General features: G+C 56.6%; 1 protein-coding gene across 4 annotated transcripts; it reads right to left on the minus strand.

Annotated features, from left to right (window-relative positions):
• Positions 1-2,518: 2,518 nt before the first annotated feature.
• On the minus strand, positions 2,519-20,183 carry BCL6 (BCL6 transcription repressor). 4 transcript variants are annotated; one of them, XM_090053235.1, is made up of 10 exons: positions 20,094-20,183; positions 12,068-12,106; positions 11,052-11,219; positions 9,925-10,146; positions 8,798-9,775; positions 7,873-8,054; positions 6,757-6,924; positions 6,013-6,143; positions 5,189-5,326; positions 2,519-3,867 (listed from the first exon to the last, which is right to left on the minus strand). In XM_090053235.1, the coding sequence occupies exons 3-10, from the start codon at positions 11,210-11,212 to the stop codon at positions 3,724-3,726; spliced, it is 2,124 nt and encodes a 707-aa protein (XP_089909361.1). In that variant the 5' UTR covers positions 11,213-11,219; positions 12,068-12,106; positions 20,094-20,183; the 3' UTR covers positions 2,519-3,723. The 4 variants fall into 4 exon arrangements, with proteins under 4 accessions (XP_089909361.1, XP_089909358.1, XP_089909359.1 ...); XM_090053232.1 differs by having other exon boundaries at positions 6,757-6,927; XM_090053233.1 differs by lacking the exon at positions 20,094-20,183 and adding an exon at positions 19,219-20,006 and having other exon boundaries at positions 6,757-6,927.
• Positions 20,184-20,367: the final 184 nt, after the last annotated feature.

Below are 20,367 nucleotides of genomic sequence, written 5' to 3' on the forward strand. Positions count from 1 at the left end.
GCAGGCCTGGGCTGGACTTGCCTGACCCCCTCGGTCCCTGTCCACCATGGATCCCCACGTCCTGCACTTCCCAAAATCCTCTCCCTCACCTTGGCCTGAACTCAGTCGCTGGTCGTCCTCTCTCCCCAGTACTGAGGAACATAAGAGATGCCACTGACGGGGTCAGACCGGGTCCCTTGTGCCCAGGCTCCTGCGTCTCACGGCGGTAGAAGGGAGATTGAACTGGGTCTGAGCGGGGTTTCTCCCCCGCTCCTCTCTCCCTTGCAGCCTCCAGCACTGAAGGCTCAGGAATTTCTGCTTCGTGCCCCTCGCTCCCCCGCTCAATAGTGACGGATGCCCCGTTCCTCCAAAAACGTGCCCAACCCCTTTCTGAGTCTGGCTAAACTCTCCGCTTCCCCCATGTCCGGAGGCAACACGCTTCGCACTTCAATAACACACCGTGTCAAAAAAACCAACCCAACACTTCCTTTCGGTAGTTTTCAGCTTACCGCCAGCTCGTTTCTTTTTTATGACCCCTAGTTCTTGTACTGTGAGAGGCAGTAAATAATAAATCCCTATCTACTTTCTGTTCACCATTTTGTAAAGCCTTATCGTGCCGTCTTTCAAATGTCTCTTTTCTAAATGGAATAGGCCTGGCTTCTTTAGCCTCTCTTCCCATGAAAGCCCCTCCATACCATTCATCATCCTTGTCGCCCTTCTCCGGACCTTCTCTTGAAGCTCGGCACCTTATTGAAATACTTTATTCCCTGCCTGCAGCACATTTATGAACGTCTGTCCCCGGCTTCATCTCAGACCTTGCTTCCCAAGGGCCGGACGCCATCCCCTGATGGCAGCTGTCACCTTCCCTCTTGAACGCGCATGTAACGGTCCTTGGATTAAATGCATGAGATGATATTATTGTCTCCCCAGGTTCCCACTGCCACGGCGTGATGCCCACTCAGGGCAGGTTTACAGACTTTTTAGCAACCAAGTTGCATTTGTTTTTTGGGTTTTTTTTTTAAACTTAAATTAAACAGCCCAAAGTCTCAATACTGGGTATGTCATAGAAGGCACCTAAGGAAAACAGCTTGCTATTCAATGCTCCCCAGGACCCATTGGCTGCAGTAGAATAGGCAAGTACTCTGCACCTCTCATCTAGGTCCCCAGGCTAGAAAATTTTACCCTAAATACAGAAAAGCAGCCCCCCCCCCCCCACTTTATCAGCAGAGGATCTTTCATTGTGTCACACTAGGGCCCAGCCAGGCTGGACTTTCCCACCTCGGGCCGGCAGCCAAGCAGTGCAACAGACTCAACTACCAGGACGGTATCGACCCGGCATTTCTTAGAGAGGTTTCAAAGGGGGCTGTGCCAGGGCGCAGATCCATCCGCGCTGGCCGGCGCGTGGGGCGGGGGATGACCCTGCACGACAGATCAGAAGGCAAAGGGCCCTGCTAGCCGGTAGCAGACCTGCGTATTTCAGGAACTGCCGCGGGGGGACTCCTGTCCCGCAGCACCAAAGCCCCCAGCCCCGTGCAGCTTGTTCCTTTTACCGCTATTTCAGAAAGCTTTCCGTTTCTCCAGGAGAAGGGCAGGGCAGAGTCGCCCAGCCTTGCTCCCGACTGAGATGAAAGAACATTTAATTAAAAGAAGCTGGTCATTTTGGTTTGGGCGGGGGGAATACGCGTCCATCCTGGAACTGCCATCAGCTAGGGAAACAGGTGGCTGTCACCCACCCTGATGCAATGGGCTGCAAGGGGGTCTATGTGATGGAAAGCTGGCAGGATCCCTGAGTGCCATGGCTTTCCGCTGAAGCTTAATGGGTCTTTTCAGGGGCTAAAATGCATTGCCTATGAGCCAGCCTGCCCTTGGTTAACCAATGCGTGTGCCCTCTCCATCTCCAGCAGTTGCCTTTAGGACAGCCCAACAGAAAGGGGTAGCAAACAAACACATGTGGGACCAAGTAGCTGTTTCGTTTACCACCTCAGATGCTCTCCACCCTGTTCAGACTGGCTCCGCACAATGGCTCTTCTTTCCAGCTCCCCAAGTACTTTCCCAACCCGATGCATCTACCAAACGGGGTTGGCACAAGGTTAGGAGAGGGTCGTGAATGGTTGCAAACGGAGAGGGAATTCGTAGTCAAACCATCTGGGACACAGACCTCTTATTGCCCGAGGAGCCCTGATGAGAGGCCACGCCAATCTGGAGACCCTCGGTAATCCAGATACGTGGCGCTGGGTATGAGGATGGAAGATATTGTTTTCAGGGATGGACCCCTCCATAAGGCAGCTGGCATTTCAGGGGGGCTGAGCCCTCACGGCTCAGAGCCTACGCAGTCTGCTTATTCTGGATCAGGTCCATCCTAACGTGCCTCCGTCAATGATTGCAGACAGACCTGCAAAGCCTTTCTACAAGCCTCCATGACTTGAGAGGCACCACGCAGGGGCTGATCCCAAGGGTGAGCATGCGAGGCCGAGATGTTTCTGGGCAGACTCAAAAAAAACCCAACCCCAACCCCAAGAAAATCCTCCTCACTCGCGTGTACTTTACTTTTCTTCATTTTATTCTTGTATTTGTACAGCTATATTTTACAGAACGCATTAATGCAGTTTAGACACAGCCCAAACCCTGTCCGCCCGAGATTGTTTAAAACACAAGCACGTAAAGTAAGACAACACCCCCCCAAAAACATTCCCCATTGAAGAGTTCAATCCAGACTCCTTTCTGCAAATGTCGAAGCTGTACCTTGAAAAGGACGCTGGGCTCATGTAGTCCATACATTGAAAACTTCCATTGAAAAGAAAGGCACCGTGCGAACCACATTTTACATATATACAGACTGAAAACTAGAACAAAAAAAAAATTACACTTTCTTCTTATTATTTTAAATTCCTTCTTCAGCTTTGTCGGTTTAATACACACCTTTTTTTTTTTTTTTTTTTTGTAAATTGTAAACCTTCACTTGCAAAAAAATACAAATACACGGATGCATTTAGACAAAATATTTTCTTACTTGTAAGATGCAATACTTTAAAATATCTCGTTAAGTGCTCTATCACAATAAAGATTCTCAGGCTGGCATCTGCCTGCAGATACCAACTGAGCCTTTAATGCATTTTATATATATTTTTAATATATCTTTTTTTTTTTTAAAGGTCTATATATATTTATTTTTTTTATATATATCTATATATATATTTATTTATATATATATATCTATATATTTACAACTCTGTCATAGATTCCTTCACCTTTGGTTAAAAACATTAAAGCCCTGTCTTTCGTAGCATACACAATTCATCTCTCTTTAAAAGAAAAACGCACACGTTTTGCATACAAAAAAAGAAAAACCAAAAAATTGTTCCCTCCCCACCCCCCCCGAAAAAAAAAAAATTACATTCCTCATCTTCAGGCTGTGAAGGTCAAACTCCAGAGATTATCAACACTCCACTGCACAGACATGTAAAAGGACTATTGTTATTTTTCCTCTCTTATACACAAAAAAGATCTGAATAATTTTATTATTATTATTATTATTATTATTTTACTTTCACATAACTGGGAAAAATAAAACCCGTGTATTTTTGTCGTGTGTGTGTGTGTGTGTGTGTGTGTGTGTGTGTGTGTGTGTGTTAATATTTGTTTGTCACCTATCTGCACGATGGGCTTAGAGGCACTCCATCACGTGATGAACATTGTAAAGTGTTACAAGTAGCCTTTGGACATTGTTGACTCCACCGTCCGCTTTCAGCACGCCTTGGGCAGCTCTGGGGGCACCTCTGTCGTGGAGACGCGATACTGCACCTTGGTGTTGGTGATGGCGCCGTGTTTCTGCCGGAGATGGAGCCGCAGCTGGCTTTTGTGGCGGAAATGCAGGTTACACTTCTCACACTGCGTGGGCGGGGGGAGAGGGAAACAAAAGCAGGTGAGATGGAGGGTGCTTGCATAGGAGGTTGTGTGTTCGAGCTGCCCTCACGACTCCCTGGTCCCCATGGTCGAGAGCCACCTCCGGGTCGTTCTCACGCCCTGGGAGCATGATACTTCTTCTACTGACAGGACAACGGGGGCACAGAGGGACTAAGGGACTTGCCACGGCCACCCTGGGGGGTCTGTGGCAGAGCCTGAAGTCGAGCCCCGGTCTCAGGAGTTCCAGAAACCCACGAGTCCCCCTTTCATGTCAAGATAATGTCATGGAGAAGTCGACAGCTCTGCCTCAGCCTCGCAGCTGGTTGGTTCAAGTCCCAATGGGATTTTTGCAAGCAATGTGGCAGCTTTGCCGGTCTGTAGCACCTTCCCTCCAGTGCATTTCAAGCTCCCATGACTCAGCAGCTGGGAGCACCCCCACGGTCCATAGCCCCCCGCCCCCTCCAGTCACAGAGAGGGACACTCAGAGCAGTCAAGCAGCTTGTTCAAGATCAAAAGGCTAGCCAGGAGCAAACTGGGATGTCTTCTTTAAACCTCTAAACAGTCCCTGCTGCTGGGGGGGACATCCATGTCTATCTGAACTCATCCCACCAGCCGGAGGGATTGTGTGACCTCCTCCCTACAGCTGGGTGGGGGTCTTCTCACACTCTCCATGGGCTGGAGAGCAGTCTGGGGGGTGGTACTGGTAAGGCCAGACGCTTCACCATGCCCCAGCTACTCTGGGTTCTGGCGGCAGCCTTTCCTGGCTGGCTCCAGATGAGTACCCATCTTTATTCAGTTCAAGGTTAAGCTGCATCGCTCTGGATTTTGATCTAGCTGGGTCAGGGGTAAAAGCAGCCCACTGGGACAAGCTGTGCCCAGTGGGACATCACAGACTCCAGGGTCAGAGAGAAGCCAGCAGGGCCTAGATCCACCCAGGTGCATTGCACCTTGCTTCCTCGCTCCTCACCAGCACCTTAGTCTGCATATAGCAAAAGGGGAAAGATCCCTTGGGAATCTGCAGGCTCCTCAAGGAACAGTGACCTTCTCTAGGTAGGGAAGGGGAATGAAAAAAAAGAAACATACAGCCAAGGTGTGCGCACCACGCACTTCCACATGCAGCTGGTCTGGGTTAAATGCCACCTCACCAGCTGGCTTTGCACAGGGAGAGGAAAAGCAACCTTGGGGAAAGGTCTTCTGAGGATGCCCGAGGCTGTCCAGGGGCACCCAGAGCGGGGGGTCAGTCTTGAGGCCATCAGCCTTCAGCCTCCTAAGGGGCTTCAGCCGTCAGTCCCCACGGGTCACTTACATGGTACGGTTTCTCTCCCGTGTGGATTCGAAGGTGGCTCTTGAGGGTCTGTAGGTGCCGGAAGCGCGTGCCGCAGATTTCGCAGGGGTACGGTTTCTCGCCCGTGTGGATGAGCACGTGCGCACGGAGATGAGCGACCTGTCACGGACGGGTATGCGCTGCATTGAGGCTGTCCTGCAAGCGGTGTCTAACACCCCCCAGCTTCAAAGCACGGAGCTGGTGGCCAAGGGCTGGGGTCAGGAAGATGCATCCCTCCCTCCCGCTGCCCCAGAGGTCTGGACTGCACAAGCCTGGATCACCCAGGAGCGGTGGCCTCCCCCAGCGCCACGCGAATTGCTCCTGGACTAGATGGACCATGTGCCAGTCATAGCCATGCTATGAAGCTTTGGCCTGAAGGGACTATCCAGTTGCTCCTGCGGCTCCTCAGATGCCCCAGCTGGAGTGTGAAGACCTACACCGCAGCCCAGCCTGGCAGACCCTTTCTCAGTGGTACCCAGCAGGGAGTTTCTTGGGGTCCTAGATATCGCACGCTCCTAAGCATCAGCTGCTGATGTTTGTAACATAAACCCAACCCAAGCCCCCACAGCTCACAGAGAAATACAGGAGGCAAAAGCCAGGGTCAGATTAATAGCCAAGCTAACTGCTAAGAGCAAAGTCTGCAGTCCCGTGTTTTATTCTGCTATAGCAAGGAGCATCCTCCACCCAGACACCTTCTCCAAGTCTTTTCTTCACGTCCCCAGGCCATGCAGCAAAGCAGCCCCGACAAGAAGAAACCCCACCCTGTCCCCAAACCACTACTCCGGGGAGCTAGCACCAGTTCTGACCTGGACAAATCTGGCTCCGCAGGTCTCGCACTTGTAGGGCTTCTCCCCTGAATGGATGCGCGTGTGGGTTTTCAAGTTGGCCGGCCGGTTGAACTGCGCGCCGCAGATATTGCACCGATACGGTTTCTCCCCTGTTGTCCAAATGGGAAGAAAGAGAGACCTGTTTAGTCCACAGTACCCAGAGCCAAATCTTTACCGCAGACTTCCTCTCTTCGACGTGTGAATTGGTTGGGTAAGTGTCAATAAGGACCACGTAACATCCTGCCATCCCCCAAGATTTCTGAGCGGAGACTAACCCTCCATTCCCTTCGCTTCCCAGCTATTCTCCCATTACCAGCAAGGTTTCCCCAGGCTGGGCAGGACCTGGATGCCTCCACTGCAAACACAAGATTTGGTTTTTTGGGTTTTTTTGGGTTTTTTTTTTTTTTTTTTTAAAGACAAAAACAATCGCACTCCGTTTGGTGCAATTTTAAAAAGTTGCGTTGCTGCCCTCTGTGTTGACCCCAAGGTGCGAGGTCAACTTTGCTCTTCCCCCATCGGAGATGCCCTTGCACCTAGGCACGAGTCAGGTGCCCCCCCCAGCAATGCATACACTATATTTCACAGACATCAGGGCTGGAAGGGACCTCGGGAGATCGAGTCCAGCCCCCTGCCCAAAGACCCAGTATGGGTCTGTAATGCTCGGGCATTCGAGGCCCCGCTTCAACGCGCTCCCAAAGCCTGGATGGGAACGACGGGCCATACCTGTGTGAACGGTTTTGTGGCTGGCGAGATTCCCTTTGTAGCGGAAGGAGGCCTGGCACCGGTCGCACTTGTACGGCTTGTCGCTGTGCACCTGCAGGGAGTGTCTCTTGAGAGAAGCCTCTTCCGAAAACCTGCAGTCACACTCGTTGCAGAAGAAGGCGCCGTTTTCTGCTGGGAAAGAGGAAAATGTAGATCAGCACGTGGGTAGTCACGCCCGGGATGTGCCGTGGGCAGGGTGCAGGGGAGGGCAGGAAACCGGGGGGACCCTGCCTGGGACTCGGCAAAAATCAGCAGCCCCTTCGTGATGCCCTTGGCAGACATAAGAGGTCCAAGATCGAGCCAAGGTGGCCCAAAAAAAAAAAAAAAATTAAAATCAAGCATGATTGAGGCACACCAGTTTCCCAACCCAAGCCAACGCTGTGATGCAGCTGGCATTGTGACTAAGACATCCCGATCGCCCCAGTCGACTCCTACACACACAACCACCCACAAGCCCGACAGAGGAGAAGTAGGCTCTTCAGAAACAGGAAGCAGAAGACAAGAGCTTCCCTACTCGAGAGTGCTTTTCCTGCATCTAAATTCAGAATTTCTCCCTCGCCTGGAGCAACTCGACTCCGAGCAGCAGATAAAACCCCCACATCTTCAGATTTGCACCACGGGGCTTGTCGAACATTGCCAGCTCCTCGTCACCCTGCGTGCAGAAGCAGACCCCTTCCCAGCGCAGAGGCCACGAGGAGCATTGCTGCACGAGGAAAAACATGGTCCAGCGCGGGCAACCAGATCTGCTCCCCTCTCGGTGACCCCAGCCGGGTGCGGCTTTCTCCGCTTCCTGCCCTGAACTGCTGGGGGAATGATCTTATCTCACACCGTGCCTCGTCTCTGTGGGTGGACGGATGAACAAGCACTCCCAATGATCATATCCAAAGGTTTGGAAAGTTTGGGGTCCAGGCCCGTGCAGACCTGGACACGGAGGCAACCATGCTCTTGGGGTCTCAAACGGGACTAGACCCATTTGGAGGAAGGGCGCTATAGGGTTGTGCCACGGCCCCACCGTTTTTCTGGCTCGCCTCCACTAGCTGGCACAGCAAGGGAGGAAGACCTGGGTCGTGGCCTTACCGCAACTCGAGTCTGAGTATTCGGACTGGGTTTCCCCCATCTCCTCGCCGAAGGTCGAGCCGGGGGTGTGAAGGCACATCTCTGAATGCTGGGGGGACTGGGAGCCGCAGGAGCTGCATTTGGACGAGTGCATGTACAGCGGGGACTGGCCGTCGCTGCTTGGAGAGGACCCATCCAGCGTCCTGGGGAAGAAGAGCAATGCAACCCGTGAGGACAGCCCGTGCAAGACCAGGGCTGCAGCCCCGGTGCAAGGTGAATACAAGCAAGGACTGATGCTCTGCTGTGCACTGAGCAGCAATGCTTTACCCTGGGGATCTCAAAGCCTCCCATACATCCTGGTGCAGTGGGCAGCTGCAGACGACGTGCGAGACGCTTTGCCCAGGGCTACAGAGAACCAGAGTGAAGCGGGGCTGGGAGGGACCTCCAGAGAGGTCATGTTTGGTCCAACCCCTGCCCAAGGCAGGATCAGCTCTGTGCAAATCCATTACCTAAGCTCTTAGTAAAACCACAGCGACGCGAGCATAAGACATCACACCCTAAATCTGCCACAGGGAAAGCAGGGGATTCCCAGCAGCCAAGCCAACCACCCGATTTAGCCATCAGACCACCCTGGTGTTGCTACAGTAGGGAAATCAGATTCAGAGACAACGAGGGTTGACGGGACCTCAGTCCACCCCCTGCTCCGAGCAGCACCAGCCCCAGCTACATCATCCCAGCCAAGGCTTTGCCTAGCCGGACCTTCAAAACCTCCAAGGATGGAGAGTCCACCACCCCAACGTGCATTGCTGACTAAATCCTCCATTGGTGTCACCTCAAACAGCTCCTCTGGGTTTGCCAAGGAGCAATCTGAGGATCTGACTCTACCGACGCATCGCTCTCCCACGCACGAACAGAAACCAGCGCGGCTGCAAGGTTTCGTCCTCACCTGTTAACAATGTTGTTGAGCCTGCTGGCTTGTGGGATGGTGGAGTCCTCCCCGCTCACGCTCATCTTGGTCGGGGACTGGACGTCCAGAGTCTCGGGCTCCATCGACTGCTGGCAGTTCGAGAGGGGCATGTAGGAGCGAGGCGAGAGGGTCCCCATGTCGTTCTGCTCGGCCCCCTCTTGCTTGGTGCTCTGGTTGAGGGAGTTGAGGACGATGAACTTGTACTTCTTCCAGTTGCAGGCTTTGGGGTCGGTGGGGCTCTTGGTGGCCAGCGAGCCGGAGCCCTGCCCGATGCGGGCGTTCTTGCTGCTGCTGGACTCGGTGGGCGAGTTGGGCTGGCAGTCCGACTTCTGGGGGCTCTGGGGGCTGATGAGCCCCTTGCGGTTCATGGGCGTGTTGGTGGGCTCGAAGTGCTGGCTGATCTCGTCTTCCGAAGACGTCCTTTCTTCCTCTTTGCCCACCTTGTCGCAGGCGAAGTAGGGGTTATTTCGGACGGACGACGCGATGGGCTTGGGGCCAGCAGCGACGCTGTAGTGCACGTCGCCCCTCGCCTCCTCGGCGGCTACGTCCTTTGGGGAATAAACGGTGGTGTGGCACATGTTGGCAGAGACGTCTGTGACGGCCCGCGCGTACTCGGGAGGGACGGTCCGGGAGGTCTCGCACGGCAGCGCCCGTTCCTTCGGGAAGGGGTTGGCTCGCGACAGGTCCGACAGCGGCATCCTCACCTCCCGCAGGTCATCGTCAAGGAGGAAGCCGCTCAGGGGCATAGGGCTGTATCCCGTGTAGGAAAGGGGGGACCCAGACAGGCCACTGTACAAGCTGGGGGCGAACGCTCTGCTGTCACACAGGGATCCGTTGCGGAGAGGCACGTTGCTCTCGGAGACGTCCCGGGCCCTGTATCCCATCATCTCCGTATGGCTCAGCATCCGGCCGGCCAAGAAGTCTTCCCGGGGCATCTTCATGGCCATCTCCGCTTCACTATACAAACAAGCGAGACCGCAGGGAAGGAGTTACTACCACCCCTAGCATGGACACGACGACGGCCGACGCGCCGGCCATTCTCCCCGCCAAGAAAAACCCCACCACAACAACACGACCCCAGTCTCGAACGGGCCCGCGTCTCTCACCTGGACTTGACAAACTTCCGGCAGGTATCGACCACGTGCTCCATCTGCAGGTAGAGGGCCGTGGCCATAACGGCGAGGATGTTACTCTCTCTCAGGTTGAGGCGGGAAGTGTACATGAAGTCCAAGAGGATGCAGAACCCCTCGGGGTTGATGTCGGGATCCAGATTGATGATGTTCAGGTTGCACTTGAGCTGGTCGGTGAAGATGCTGTAGAAGAGGCCGCTGCAAAGGGGAGGAGGAGTGGGAGGAGAAGGAGAGTGAAACTTCGGGAGAGGGCGGAGGAAGAGGGGCGTTTGACTGGGGTACAGCACAGTGTGGGGGCTCTGCAAGTCAGCAGGGGGGCTCCCAAGTGGATGGATGTCTGGGAGAGGCCGAGGACTCCTATCGTGGTACATACAAGCCCACCCCATTCACAAAATGGGCCCAATGAAGCTTTTTTTGTCCACTTCTTCCTCCTGCCCTGAGCTGCTTTGCTGGTCCAGAAAAAAAAAAAAAATCATCATGTAACCGAGTAGGTAGCAGCCTCCCTTTTGGGGGGGTATTTGTTCACTCCATCCCCTTCACCTATCGTAGCCCCATTTGTTGGTGTGTTTCCCCTTCTCTCCCTCCACCACTCGCATACCTCTGGAGTCTCTTGCTAGTTAGGCAAAAAACACCCCACCCCAAAACAAAACCTGGTAGATGTTTTCTGCTGCTTCCAAACCCAAATCCTTTCATTTCCTCCGCCTGATCACATGAGAACAATAGAAGTGGGTCATGTTTTATTTACAGGGGAAGATAACGAGAAGATACCCAGTCAACAGAATGAGAAACCAGGCAAGGGAGGGGAAAAAAATAAATAAAAATCAGTGGGATATTAATACCACATGTTTAAAACTGACTGGGAAGCACAGCTGGGCTGCAGGGGACATACTACCAGGCCCAGGGAGGCTAGAGACAGGGGCATACAACCACCCCTGGACCCAGGAACAAGCCCGTCCCATCCGTTTAACGATGTCGGGCAATGCAGCATCTCAGACCCGCTCAGACAGCGGCACGCTGGCTCCCAACCGCAGCTCCAGTCCCTGCGGAGCGGCCGGACGTGGCCACGCGGCTCCGAGCCCCGCGATTTCGGCTGCCCGGCTCACCTGCAGGCCATGAGGACCGTCTTGTGGGCTCTGAACTGCTCCCGGTTCACGATGATGACAACATCGGTCAGGATGTCCCGGCTCCGCAGCCGGTTGAGGTTGAGGAGGACGTCGCTCGCGTGGCGGGTGAACTGGATGCAGCTGTCTGCCGGAGAGGCCATCCTGAGCCTGCGCGAGGCAAGAGGGGGAGAAGCTGAAGCCGGGAGGCCTCCGGGAAGGCATTGCGAGCGGGGCCAAGAGCTGCTGCTCTCTTGCTGAAGAGCAGGAGTTGGTGCAGGCAGCAGCACACCTTTGGCTCCCACCCACCCCGTTCACTGGCTTGCTCTGCTGCATCTCTCCCCCTCGCTCGGGGGCGAATGCAACGAGACCTTAGGTAGCCAGCAGCACCGTCTTCCCACCCCGCCCCCGTGACCTCTCCACCCACGCCTGCCCGGGCCAAAACAGCGTAAGCACCGCTCTGCACATCCCCACTGCAGACTGCGTAGCCCAAATTGGAAAATAAAAGCTCTTCCTGACCCATCCCTGCTGGCACCCTGGGCTGAGCACAGAACCGAGCTGCTGATTTTCGGGTGCCACTTGGAAGGAGACTGGTCCATCGTTCCCCAGGGGACCGGGGCCAGGATGCAGACAGAAGCCTGGTTCCCTCGTGCCCAATGCACTTGACCCCAGCCAGTCGTGCGGTCCAGCTCCTCTAGTAGAGGATGGCACCGGCTGTCCTAAGGACCAGTTATTCTCCTTTTCGCTCTCCAGGCTTTGGCTTGACACCTTCCAAACCTGCTCCCTTTGGTCCATTCTTTTCCAGGCATTCCCCATCCATCCCCTGGGCCTGAAATTCTGCATCTTAAATGCCAAATTTTTCAACGAAAAGCAAGCTACACTCCCCACTCCCCCAGCGGCAGGACATAAACGTACGCTATTCTGGAGGTGCGGCCGCACAGGGGAACACAGATGCCGGCTGGGCCTAATGAAACATTGCATTCACCCATTTAGAAAGCCATGCAATTAAATTCACATACCCAGTGCCTTAATTCACAGTCCAAAAGTTTCTTTCAAACCTATGAATAAAACACAAGGAAACAAAACACGGGATTAGTTTGGGGTTGTAAACCGGCTGTGGCAGGGGGCTTGCTGTTTCGACGCAGGACGAGCGCGGGAGAGAGCAAACCCTCCGCTTTCCAGTAAGGCTCCCATTCTTCCTGGAGAGCACACTGGTCTCGCAACCGCCGGCGCTGGGAACCCAGTCAGACTCTTCCACACCCTCCATCCTAAGCCCTGGCTGTGCGCCACGCTGCCTTTCATTTCCATGACTCAGGGTCCTAAGAGCAGCGGGGAAGGCGGAGGAGAAGTCAAGTCAAGCAAGAACGCCGTGATCCCTTGGGTCCGAGATGAGCCTAGCCACATCCCCCATCCCCCTAATCCCTTCCCGGCTCCAGGGCTGCTAAACCGCCCCCCCCAGTGCAGCTTCTCCTTGGCTCAGAAACCTGAAAAGGCCTAAAGCATCCTCTCCTTGAGTCACCGCCATTCTCAAAGCGCTTTACAAACACCAATTACGCACTCAGAAGTGGCACTCCCATGCCGGAGTTTGGAAAACTGAGGCACCGAGAGATTAAGTGATGGGACAAAGGCACGCAGCGAGTCAGTAAAAACCGAACCCGGATCTCACCCCTGGCTCCGACGGATGGAAGCAGCAAGGGCCAGAGAAGATTTTGAAAGCCAAAAAAAAAAAAAAAAAAAAAAAAAGACATTTTTATTTCCCCCTAATTTGCATCAATGATTAATGCATTTAGGCTAAAAGCAAGGAGGCTTCAAACCAGCAGAGGAGCAGAGTTCTGCATTCACTTCCCAGTCATGAAGGCAGGAAACCAAACTCATTTAAAAAAAAAAAAAAAAATTGAGCTCTCCATCTCTTTGTCTTGAATGCTTTAAAGCAAGTTTTTCAAGCGATCCATCCACTGCTACAACCCGAGGGGACCACCTGAAGGACAGGAGGCTTGTCCTGGTTCCTACAGGAAAAAAAAGTCCTCCCAGCTTGTACACTTGAAATCAAAAAAAAAGTTCATCCTTCTCCTCTCACCCCCCGGCTCAGCAGGGAGGGCTGAGGATGCTGAGGAGCCGGCCGGCCCCTGAAATCCCCGCGCCCGCTCGCACATGGTGCCAATCTGCAAAGCAGCGCCACTCGACAAAGAGTGACTCATTTCCCAAGCACTGCAGACTCTGACCTCTCCGCGCCCGCACCGCGGCCAGGCGCCTGGCAGGGCCCCGGGCCCCGGAGCAACGGGGGGCAGCTACCCCGACGGCACCAGCCCGGGGCTGGCACACCTGTCTCACGGGGCAGGACCCCCGCCGGGCCCGGGGCGGAGCAGCCCGACACCACGGGAGAAACTCCCGCAGGAAACAGCTCCCGGGCAGGGCAGGGCAGGGCAGGGCAGGGCTATGCCCACGCGCTGCCCTCTGCAAACCCCACTGCCCTTCGACCCAGCAGGTGCCCGCTCCCCCCCAGTCCCGGGTGGCTCGTCTCGGCACGAGGGAGACTGGAACCGCTCCCCCCGGGCAGGGGCAGGGGCAGGGGCAGGGGGGACCCCACACCCACGGGGGACCCCGCTCCCCCACGCTACCTGCGCGGTGCATCCCGGCGGCGCATCCCAGCCCGGGGGGGGGGGGGGGGGGGCCGTTCCGGGAAGAGCTCGGCCCCGCCGCCCCGGGAAGGGCTGTTCCGGGAAGCCCGGGGCGCTCCCTGCCCCCTCCGGGCACGCCGCAGCTTGCAAACCCGGGGGGCGACCCCCCCCCCCACGGCCGGGCTGCACGGGGGGGGCTTCGCCCCCACCCCGCACAGAGGAAAAGAAAAGCAGCAGCCCCCCGCTCGCAATGGGGAGACCCCCATGTGGGGGGCAGACTCCGTTTCCAGTGGAGAGCCCTTAAAAACTGAACCCCCTCCCCACAGCCGCTAGGGGGTGCCGAGCCCCGCAGCCCGGGGGGTAAATCGATACCTGCGGCGGCTGCGAGCGCTGTTGGCACCCGCGGGGGCCGCGCAAACACATGCGCCGGAGCCGAGCCCCCCCGGAGAACTTCTTGTCGCTGTTTCAGAGGCTTTTCTCCCCCCCGCAAAAAAACCCGGCGAGGAGCTGAGCTCGCATGTCCTGCCCTGCGACAGAGCCGGGGCTTCCCCCTTCTCTGGCAGGGACCCAGCCCCTGCAGCAAGGGACACTGTCCCCCCCGGGGGCCTGGGGCAGGGGGACAGGGGCTGGAGAAGAGGGCAAGCACGCACACATGCATATACACACCTATGTGCGCGAGACTGTATCAATGCTAAGATACACGTGCATACACACATTTAGTGCATGGATGTGTTGACGTGTGTGTGTGTGTATACACACGTGTGTGTGCAGGCCTACACATCTGCAACCACACGCCGCATTTCAGCCCCCAGATCTCGACCGCCCGGCCAGCTCGTGTCCTCGGAAAGCGACAGCCCGACTTTCTGGCAGGGGAGACACGCGTGCGGATCCGTGCTCAGGGGCGGGCAGGAGCCGCGCGTGGCCTGCAGCGCCCGGCGGGGCGGGGGGCACACGCGCCAGCATCCGCAGGCCGAGCCGTCGCGGTGCTCCGGGCCGCAGCGCCCACGCCTGCCACCGCGACACGGGCCCCCGCTGCACCAAGATGCCCCGTTGGAAGTCTTCCTGCACACCGAGCCGTTCCCCGGCTGCTCCCACCGATCTGCCCCGCGGCGGCGGGAGGCAGCCTCCAGGCAGGCGGGGCGCTCGGGCCCTGGCGTTAGAGGGGAGGGCACCATGCGCCAGGGGCAGGGAGCTGGGGCCGGAGAAAGCAGCAGACCACCCTCTCTTCCCGCACCCTTCCCAGGAGGGGTTTGAGGCCTGAAGTCCCAAACCCGGCCACCGCCCCCAGGAACACCCCAGGCTTTCGACTTGCAGCTGGGATTGGAACTGGAGAAGAGCACGGGGCGTTAGAAAAGGGGGTTAAAACGAGTGGCTAGAGCTGCAGCTTCAAGTGTGCGGTCCCAAGAAGTTGACTGACTTCTGGATGTTCCTCCGGCCAACCCAGCTGCGAACCCGCCCCGGTCCAGCCCTCGCTGCTGTAAACACAAGGATTAAATTACACTTGTTTGGCTGCATTTCCAAAGCCAGAAGAACCCTTTAAAAGCTAAGTCTAGAACAAAAAATACGGGAGCTCTTCACACAAGAGGTGCTTGTTCCCAGAGCTCCTGTGCCAAGCCATAAACGAGCATGACAGGTCCAGGAGAGGCAGCAGAAGCAGCTCCAAATTTAGATTTTACAAATGTAAAAATCTAACAATAATAATAACAATAACAACAACAACCCTCCTTTTTAAATGGAAGCAGCAAACACTCCCCAGGCAGCTTTTAGCCCCAAACAGGACAGGAATTGAAGCAGACTTCAATGCCTCTTTGTCTCGGATGGGAGAGATGCAACAAAAAGAGTAAACAGGCTGCCACGACAGGGACACACAAACCGGGATCTTTCAAGCAGCCCTGGTGTTTGTCCAGAGCTCTTCACGAGAAATCAAGAAAATATTTGAAATGGGGTATTTAATAAAAACAAACAAACAAACACACACACACACACACACCCCCCACCCAAAAATGCAGCCACCTGTACATGCGTTGGTGGTGGGGAGACAGGTGGCGTTGTCAGCGTTTTCCAGAGATATTCTTTAAAGACTATTTTTTATGTTTCTGCCCTAGTGCTTGAAGTATTTCCTCCCCCCCCCCCCCATATAAGCATCCTTCTGCAAGAGAAGATGCTTCCTACACTGGGTGCAAATTCATAGTCTAACCTCACTTGTAGGAAGGATTTAAGGTGGGATTGGATGGAAAATGAGGGCTGGAAGGGATGGTCAACTCTAATCCAACCCCCTGCTCCAAGCAGGACCAGCCCCAACTCCATCATCCCAGCCAGGGCTGTCTCCCCGGGTCTTCAAAACCTCCAAGGGTGGAGAGTCCCCAACTTCTCTGGGTGACCTGTTCTGATGTTTCACCACCCTCCTAACGAGAAAGTTGTTCCTAACATCCAGCCTCAGCTTCCCTTGCTGCAGCTTGAGCCCATTGCTCCCTGCCATCTGCCCCCACGGAGACCAGCTTAGCGCTTAACGCAGACCTCCTCATTAAAAAGGACCGTGCGTTTCCTTGTTGAAGCCATTCAGTTCAGTCCCTGAGCTCTCCAAGTTCCTCTCCTGCCTGACTTTTGGCTTTTAAGTCTGCTGCAGCGTGGTTGCTTTCCCAAGCTGGTAAGAACAGCGCTCGCCCGTCAGCCGAAGGGATCTCGACGCAAGCTGTTAGGTGGCACCGTTTAGCTTTGTTGTCAAAAGTCTAATTTTTCCCCTTGGAAAATAACCCACCACAGAGGAGGCTGGCAAACATCTCACTCAGGCGCTCTTTAAAATGCTCCTGAGCAACAGGATGATGATTATTTTTCTCGACGAGACTTCCCATCCTTGTTTTCCACAGCCTGGCGTTTCTGCTCGCCTTCTTTCAGGCTCAGCAGACGGGGAGGCTTTCGGTCTCTCTTCCCCAGCTGGCCAGCCAGGAGCTTTTAGGAGGCATCGTGATTTTTTGGCTCTCCCCCCCCCCCTTTTTTTGCTTCCTAATAACAACAACTATTCGGGCAATAGCTGCTGATCGACTCAGCCTGACCCCACGGGGGAGGGGGGGGATTGGAAGTGAAATTCTCCCAAGAGATCTTTGATCTGTTTTGCCAGTCAACAATAAAAAAAACCCCAGCACTCGCTTAGAGACGCGATCTTTTCTTCCTGGAACAAGGCAGCAATCCGCTCTTCTGCAAAATCATTATTAGGCAGCCTTTGAATATTTTAAGTGGGGGGGGGGTGCTTCTTGTGCAAGGCAAGAGCTGTAGTCTTACTGTGCGGCGCTCTATTTGAAGCCAGCAAGCCCAGCATTTAAAACTGGAAAACACATCTATGCAACCAGCCCCCCCACCCCCATAGGGTGGATTGATCTTAAATAGGTTCCCTGAGCAATTTGAGCCGTTAAAACAAGCCCCCTCCAGCCTGCCAGGAAGCAGCCCAGGTTTGCTCCCAAAGTCCTGATCCTTTAGGCCTTTAATGCAATATTGGGAATAATTATTCCAAAGCTTTGGTCCTTGAGGGGAGAATGGGGGACGCCTGGACGCGAGTTAGGAGTTTCTACTCAAAGTCCGGCGGCGTTTTGCCCGCGGACACGGGTCCCCGATCCATCCAGACAACCTTGATGAGACCTAGCCCCCTCCCCTGCCCCAGCCCATGCTTCGGGGCTCGGATCTGCCACGCGCGTGCATGCGCGTGTGCACACGCAGCGCTCGGCTCCTTTTCTAGCCCCAGCTCTAACCTCCCCTCCCCAGCCCCACGCTGAAGGACGGGAGGGAGACGCCAGCGCTCTTGACAAGATCTCGCGTGCTGCGGAGCTCCCTGCCCACTTCGCAGCCCGTCAAGGTTATTTCGGCACTGTTCGAAATATTGTGACTGCACAAACCCCCCCCACAAAACAACAACAACCCCCCCCCCCAAACAGCTCCAAAACACGCCCCCCCCCCGCGAGGCAGCTCCCCTGGACAGCCGGCAGGTGGCACTGCTGCCCCACACACAGCAACACTACACTCAGTTTTCACAACAGTGCCCCCCCATTTCTGGACCGGGGAGGGAAAGAGTGGGGGTTGACATCAAGTCCCGGCTGGCATAGACACAGCAAACTGGAACTTTTCAATTAAAAAACAAAAAAAAAACAAAAAAAACAAACCCCCCAAGAACTACACACAATCACTGCCCCCCCGGACACATGCACACACAAAATCCCACGCGCACAATCACAGCTTGCTGCCCTCCCCAGCCCGTCTCCCACCACGCTCGGGCAGCGCAGCCCGCTCCCACCCCACGACACCCGGTGCAGACACGCGGGGCGGGGACCCCACGCTCGCCCCGGTGCCGCCCCGCCGACGGGGGCCAGGCTTGGCACAGCAGCACTGGGCCCCCCCGGGAAAAGCGATGCGCTCGCGGGTCTCTTTGCTCCGGAGCCGCGCGGCTACCTCCAGGAATAGCGTGTGGAAAGGGGCCAAGCTGAACTTCACTTGAGCTGCAGATTTACGAGGCCTGTCTCCCTGCCAAGGGCTCGGCGGTAGTAAACAGTGCATACACCAGGCATAACCCGGGGGGCTGTCCCTGGGCCCGAGAGCAGGGGACTTGGGGGGGGGGGTGCCGCCTGCATCCCATCCGCAGAGGCCCCACAAACTCATTGCACTGATTGTTGCCTTTTAGGGTGCCCCCCCACACTTTGCAACCGACTGCCATGGAGCTGGGGATGAGCCTCCCCCCCACCCACAGGTGAGCCCCAATTAACCCCCCCCCCAAGCTGCTCCATGCACCTCGGTGACCCCCCTCCCCCACCAAAGTGGCTGGATTTGGGCATCCCCAGCTGGATCCAGTTTGCCCAACAGCCCCCCACCCGCAGGCAGGACAGACAACCCCTACCCCCCCCAAAGTCCAGACAAGACTTTCGGATGCCACCCACTCCCCAAATAAGAAGCCGTGTGTACCCATCCCTAATTCCCCCCTCTGTGTACCCATCCTTAATTGCCCCCCTCCGTATAGACCTATGCCCTGTGGGCCCACCCCCAGTTCCCCCTTCCGTGCACCCATCCCTACCCCCCCACCCCCCCATGTCTCCCGGCAGGAGCAGACAGCTACAGGTTGCAAGGCTCCACCGGCCTGACTCGCAGAGAGGAGGGGGAAAGCACAACACCCCCCACCGCCACCCCCGGGCATGTGTGCATCGGTGCAGAACTCGGCCCCGGCCGCAGCACCCGAACGCCGCCGTGCGTGCGCCTGTGTGCGGGTGTCAGCTCCGCAGCAAATCTCAGTGATGATTTTTTTTTTTCGGAAAAAAAAAAAAAAGAAAAAAAACCCAACACAGACACAATCCAGCCATTGGGAGACGAGCCCGAGTCACGCAGATGGAGGACACTACCGCACGCCTCGCCGCCCCAAACACCGGGCTCCAGCCCCATCCCCTGACACCCAGGCAGGTGCAAAGCCCCTGCCTTCCCCCACCCCCCAACCCCAGCCGGGCGCAGGTTTCCAGAAGGCAAGGGCAACGGGGAGAGGAAAAAAAATGAAAAAATGGAAAATCATCTTTGACACGCACACAAACACCCCCGCCAGCCGCCCTCCACCCCTGCCGCCGGGACCCGCTGCAAGGCTCTCGGGCGGGCTCGGGGGGAACGTCGCCGCTGGCAAATCTCGGCTCCTGCCGCTGTCACTTCATCGAAGCGGGGGGTGGCGGAGCAGCGCCAGCCCTGGGAAGCGCGCAGCCGAGCCAAGGGGCAGGGGGCTCCGGGGAGGGAGGGAGGGACGCGGAGCAGCGGAGCAAGGGCAGCAGGAGGCACAAGGCAGCGGTGCAAAAGCCATGCCAACCCCCCGCCCCGAAGCCCCCCAATTAAGAGGGGCCAGAAACGGGCGCAGAAGCCGTGCCCAAAGATCCCCCCTGTAAAACCCCCGGAGAAGGGCAGCGCAGCGGCCAGAAACAGCTCCACAAAGGCCCCCCTCACACCCCAGAAGGGCAGCGCAGCAAGCAGAGATGGGCGCAAAAAAAAAAATAAAATAAAATAAAAAAGGAAAAAAAAGAAAGAAAAAAGAGGGGGAGCCCAAAAGCCCCCCTAGAAGAGATCCCCCAGCAGGTAGCAGCGGGTCCCAAAAGCTCCCTGCCGGCCCCGCGCAGGAGCACAGCGCAGCGGGCGCAAGAGCCGCACGAAATCATAACAGCAGGCGAGGGGCCGGGGCCGGGGCCGGGGCCGGGCACGGGCGGCCTGCCCCACGAGCGCCCGCTGCGCTGCCCGCGGCCGCGGCGCCCCGTCGCGCCCCGGCCCGCCGGGAGCACCTGCCCCGGCGCGGTATATATAGAGCCGGGGAGGGGAGCGGCGCCGCGGAGCCAAGGCCATTGGCACCCGCGGAGCAAAAGCAAGAATTAAAGGGTAAAATCGGGAGCCGCGGCCGCGGCGCTCGAAGCGGCGCGGCAATCACCTGGTCTCCGGGCTTTCCTAGAAACTCCTTGCATCACCACTTCTAAGAACCCCAGTTCTAAGAATCAACACGGCTCAATTCTCGGAATTTGAGCTGCCGACTCTACCACTGCGCCCGGCGCGGGGGGGGCCGCGCCCGCCGGCCCCCGCGCGCCGCGCCCGCCGCGCCCCGCCGCCCGCCGCCGCCCGCCGCCGCGCGCCCCGCGCCGCCCCCCGCGCGCCGCCGCCCGCCGCGGCCGCCCGCCGGGGGTCTCCCCGCGCCGCCGCCCCGGCCC

This window comes from Crocodylus siamensis, chromosome 6 (genome assembly GCF_052110815.1).
Source record: "Crocodylus siamensis isolate JL-2025a chromosome 6, ASM5211081v1, whole genome shotgun sequence".
Classification (NCBI taxonomy): domain Eukaryota; kingdom Metazoa; phylum Chordata; order Crocodylia; family Crocodylidae; genus Crocodylus; species Crocodylus siamensis.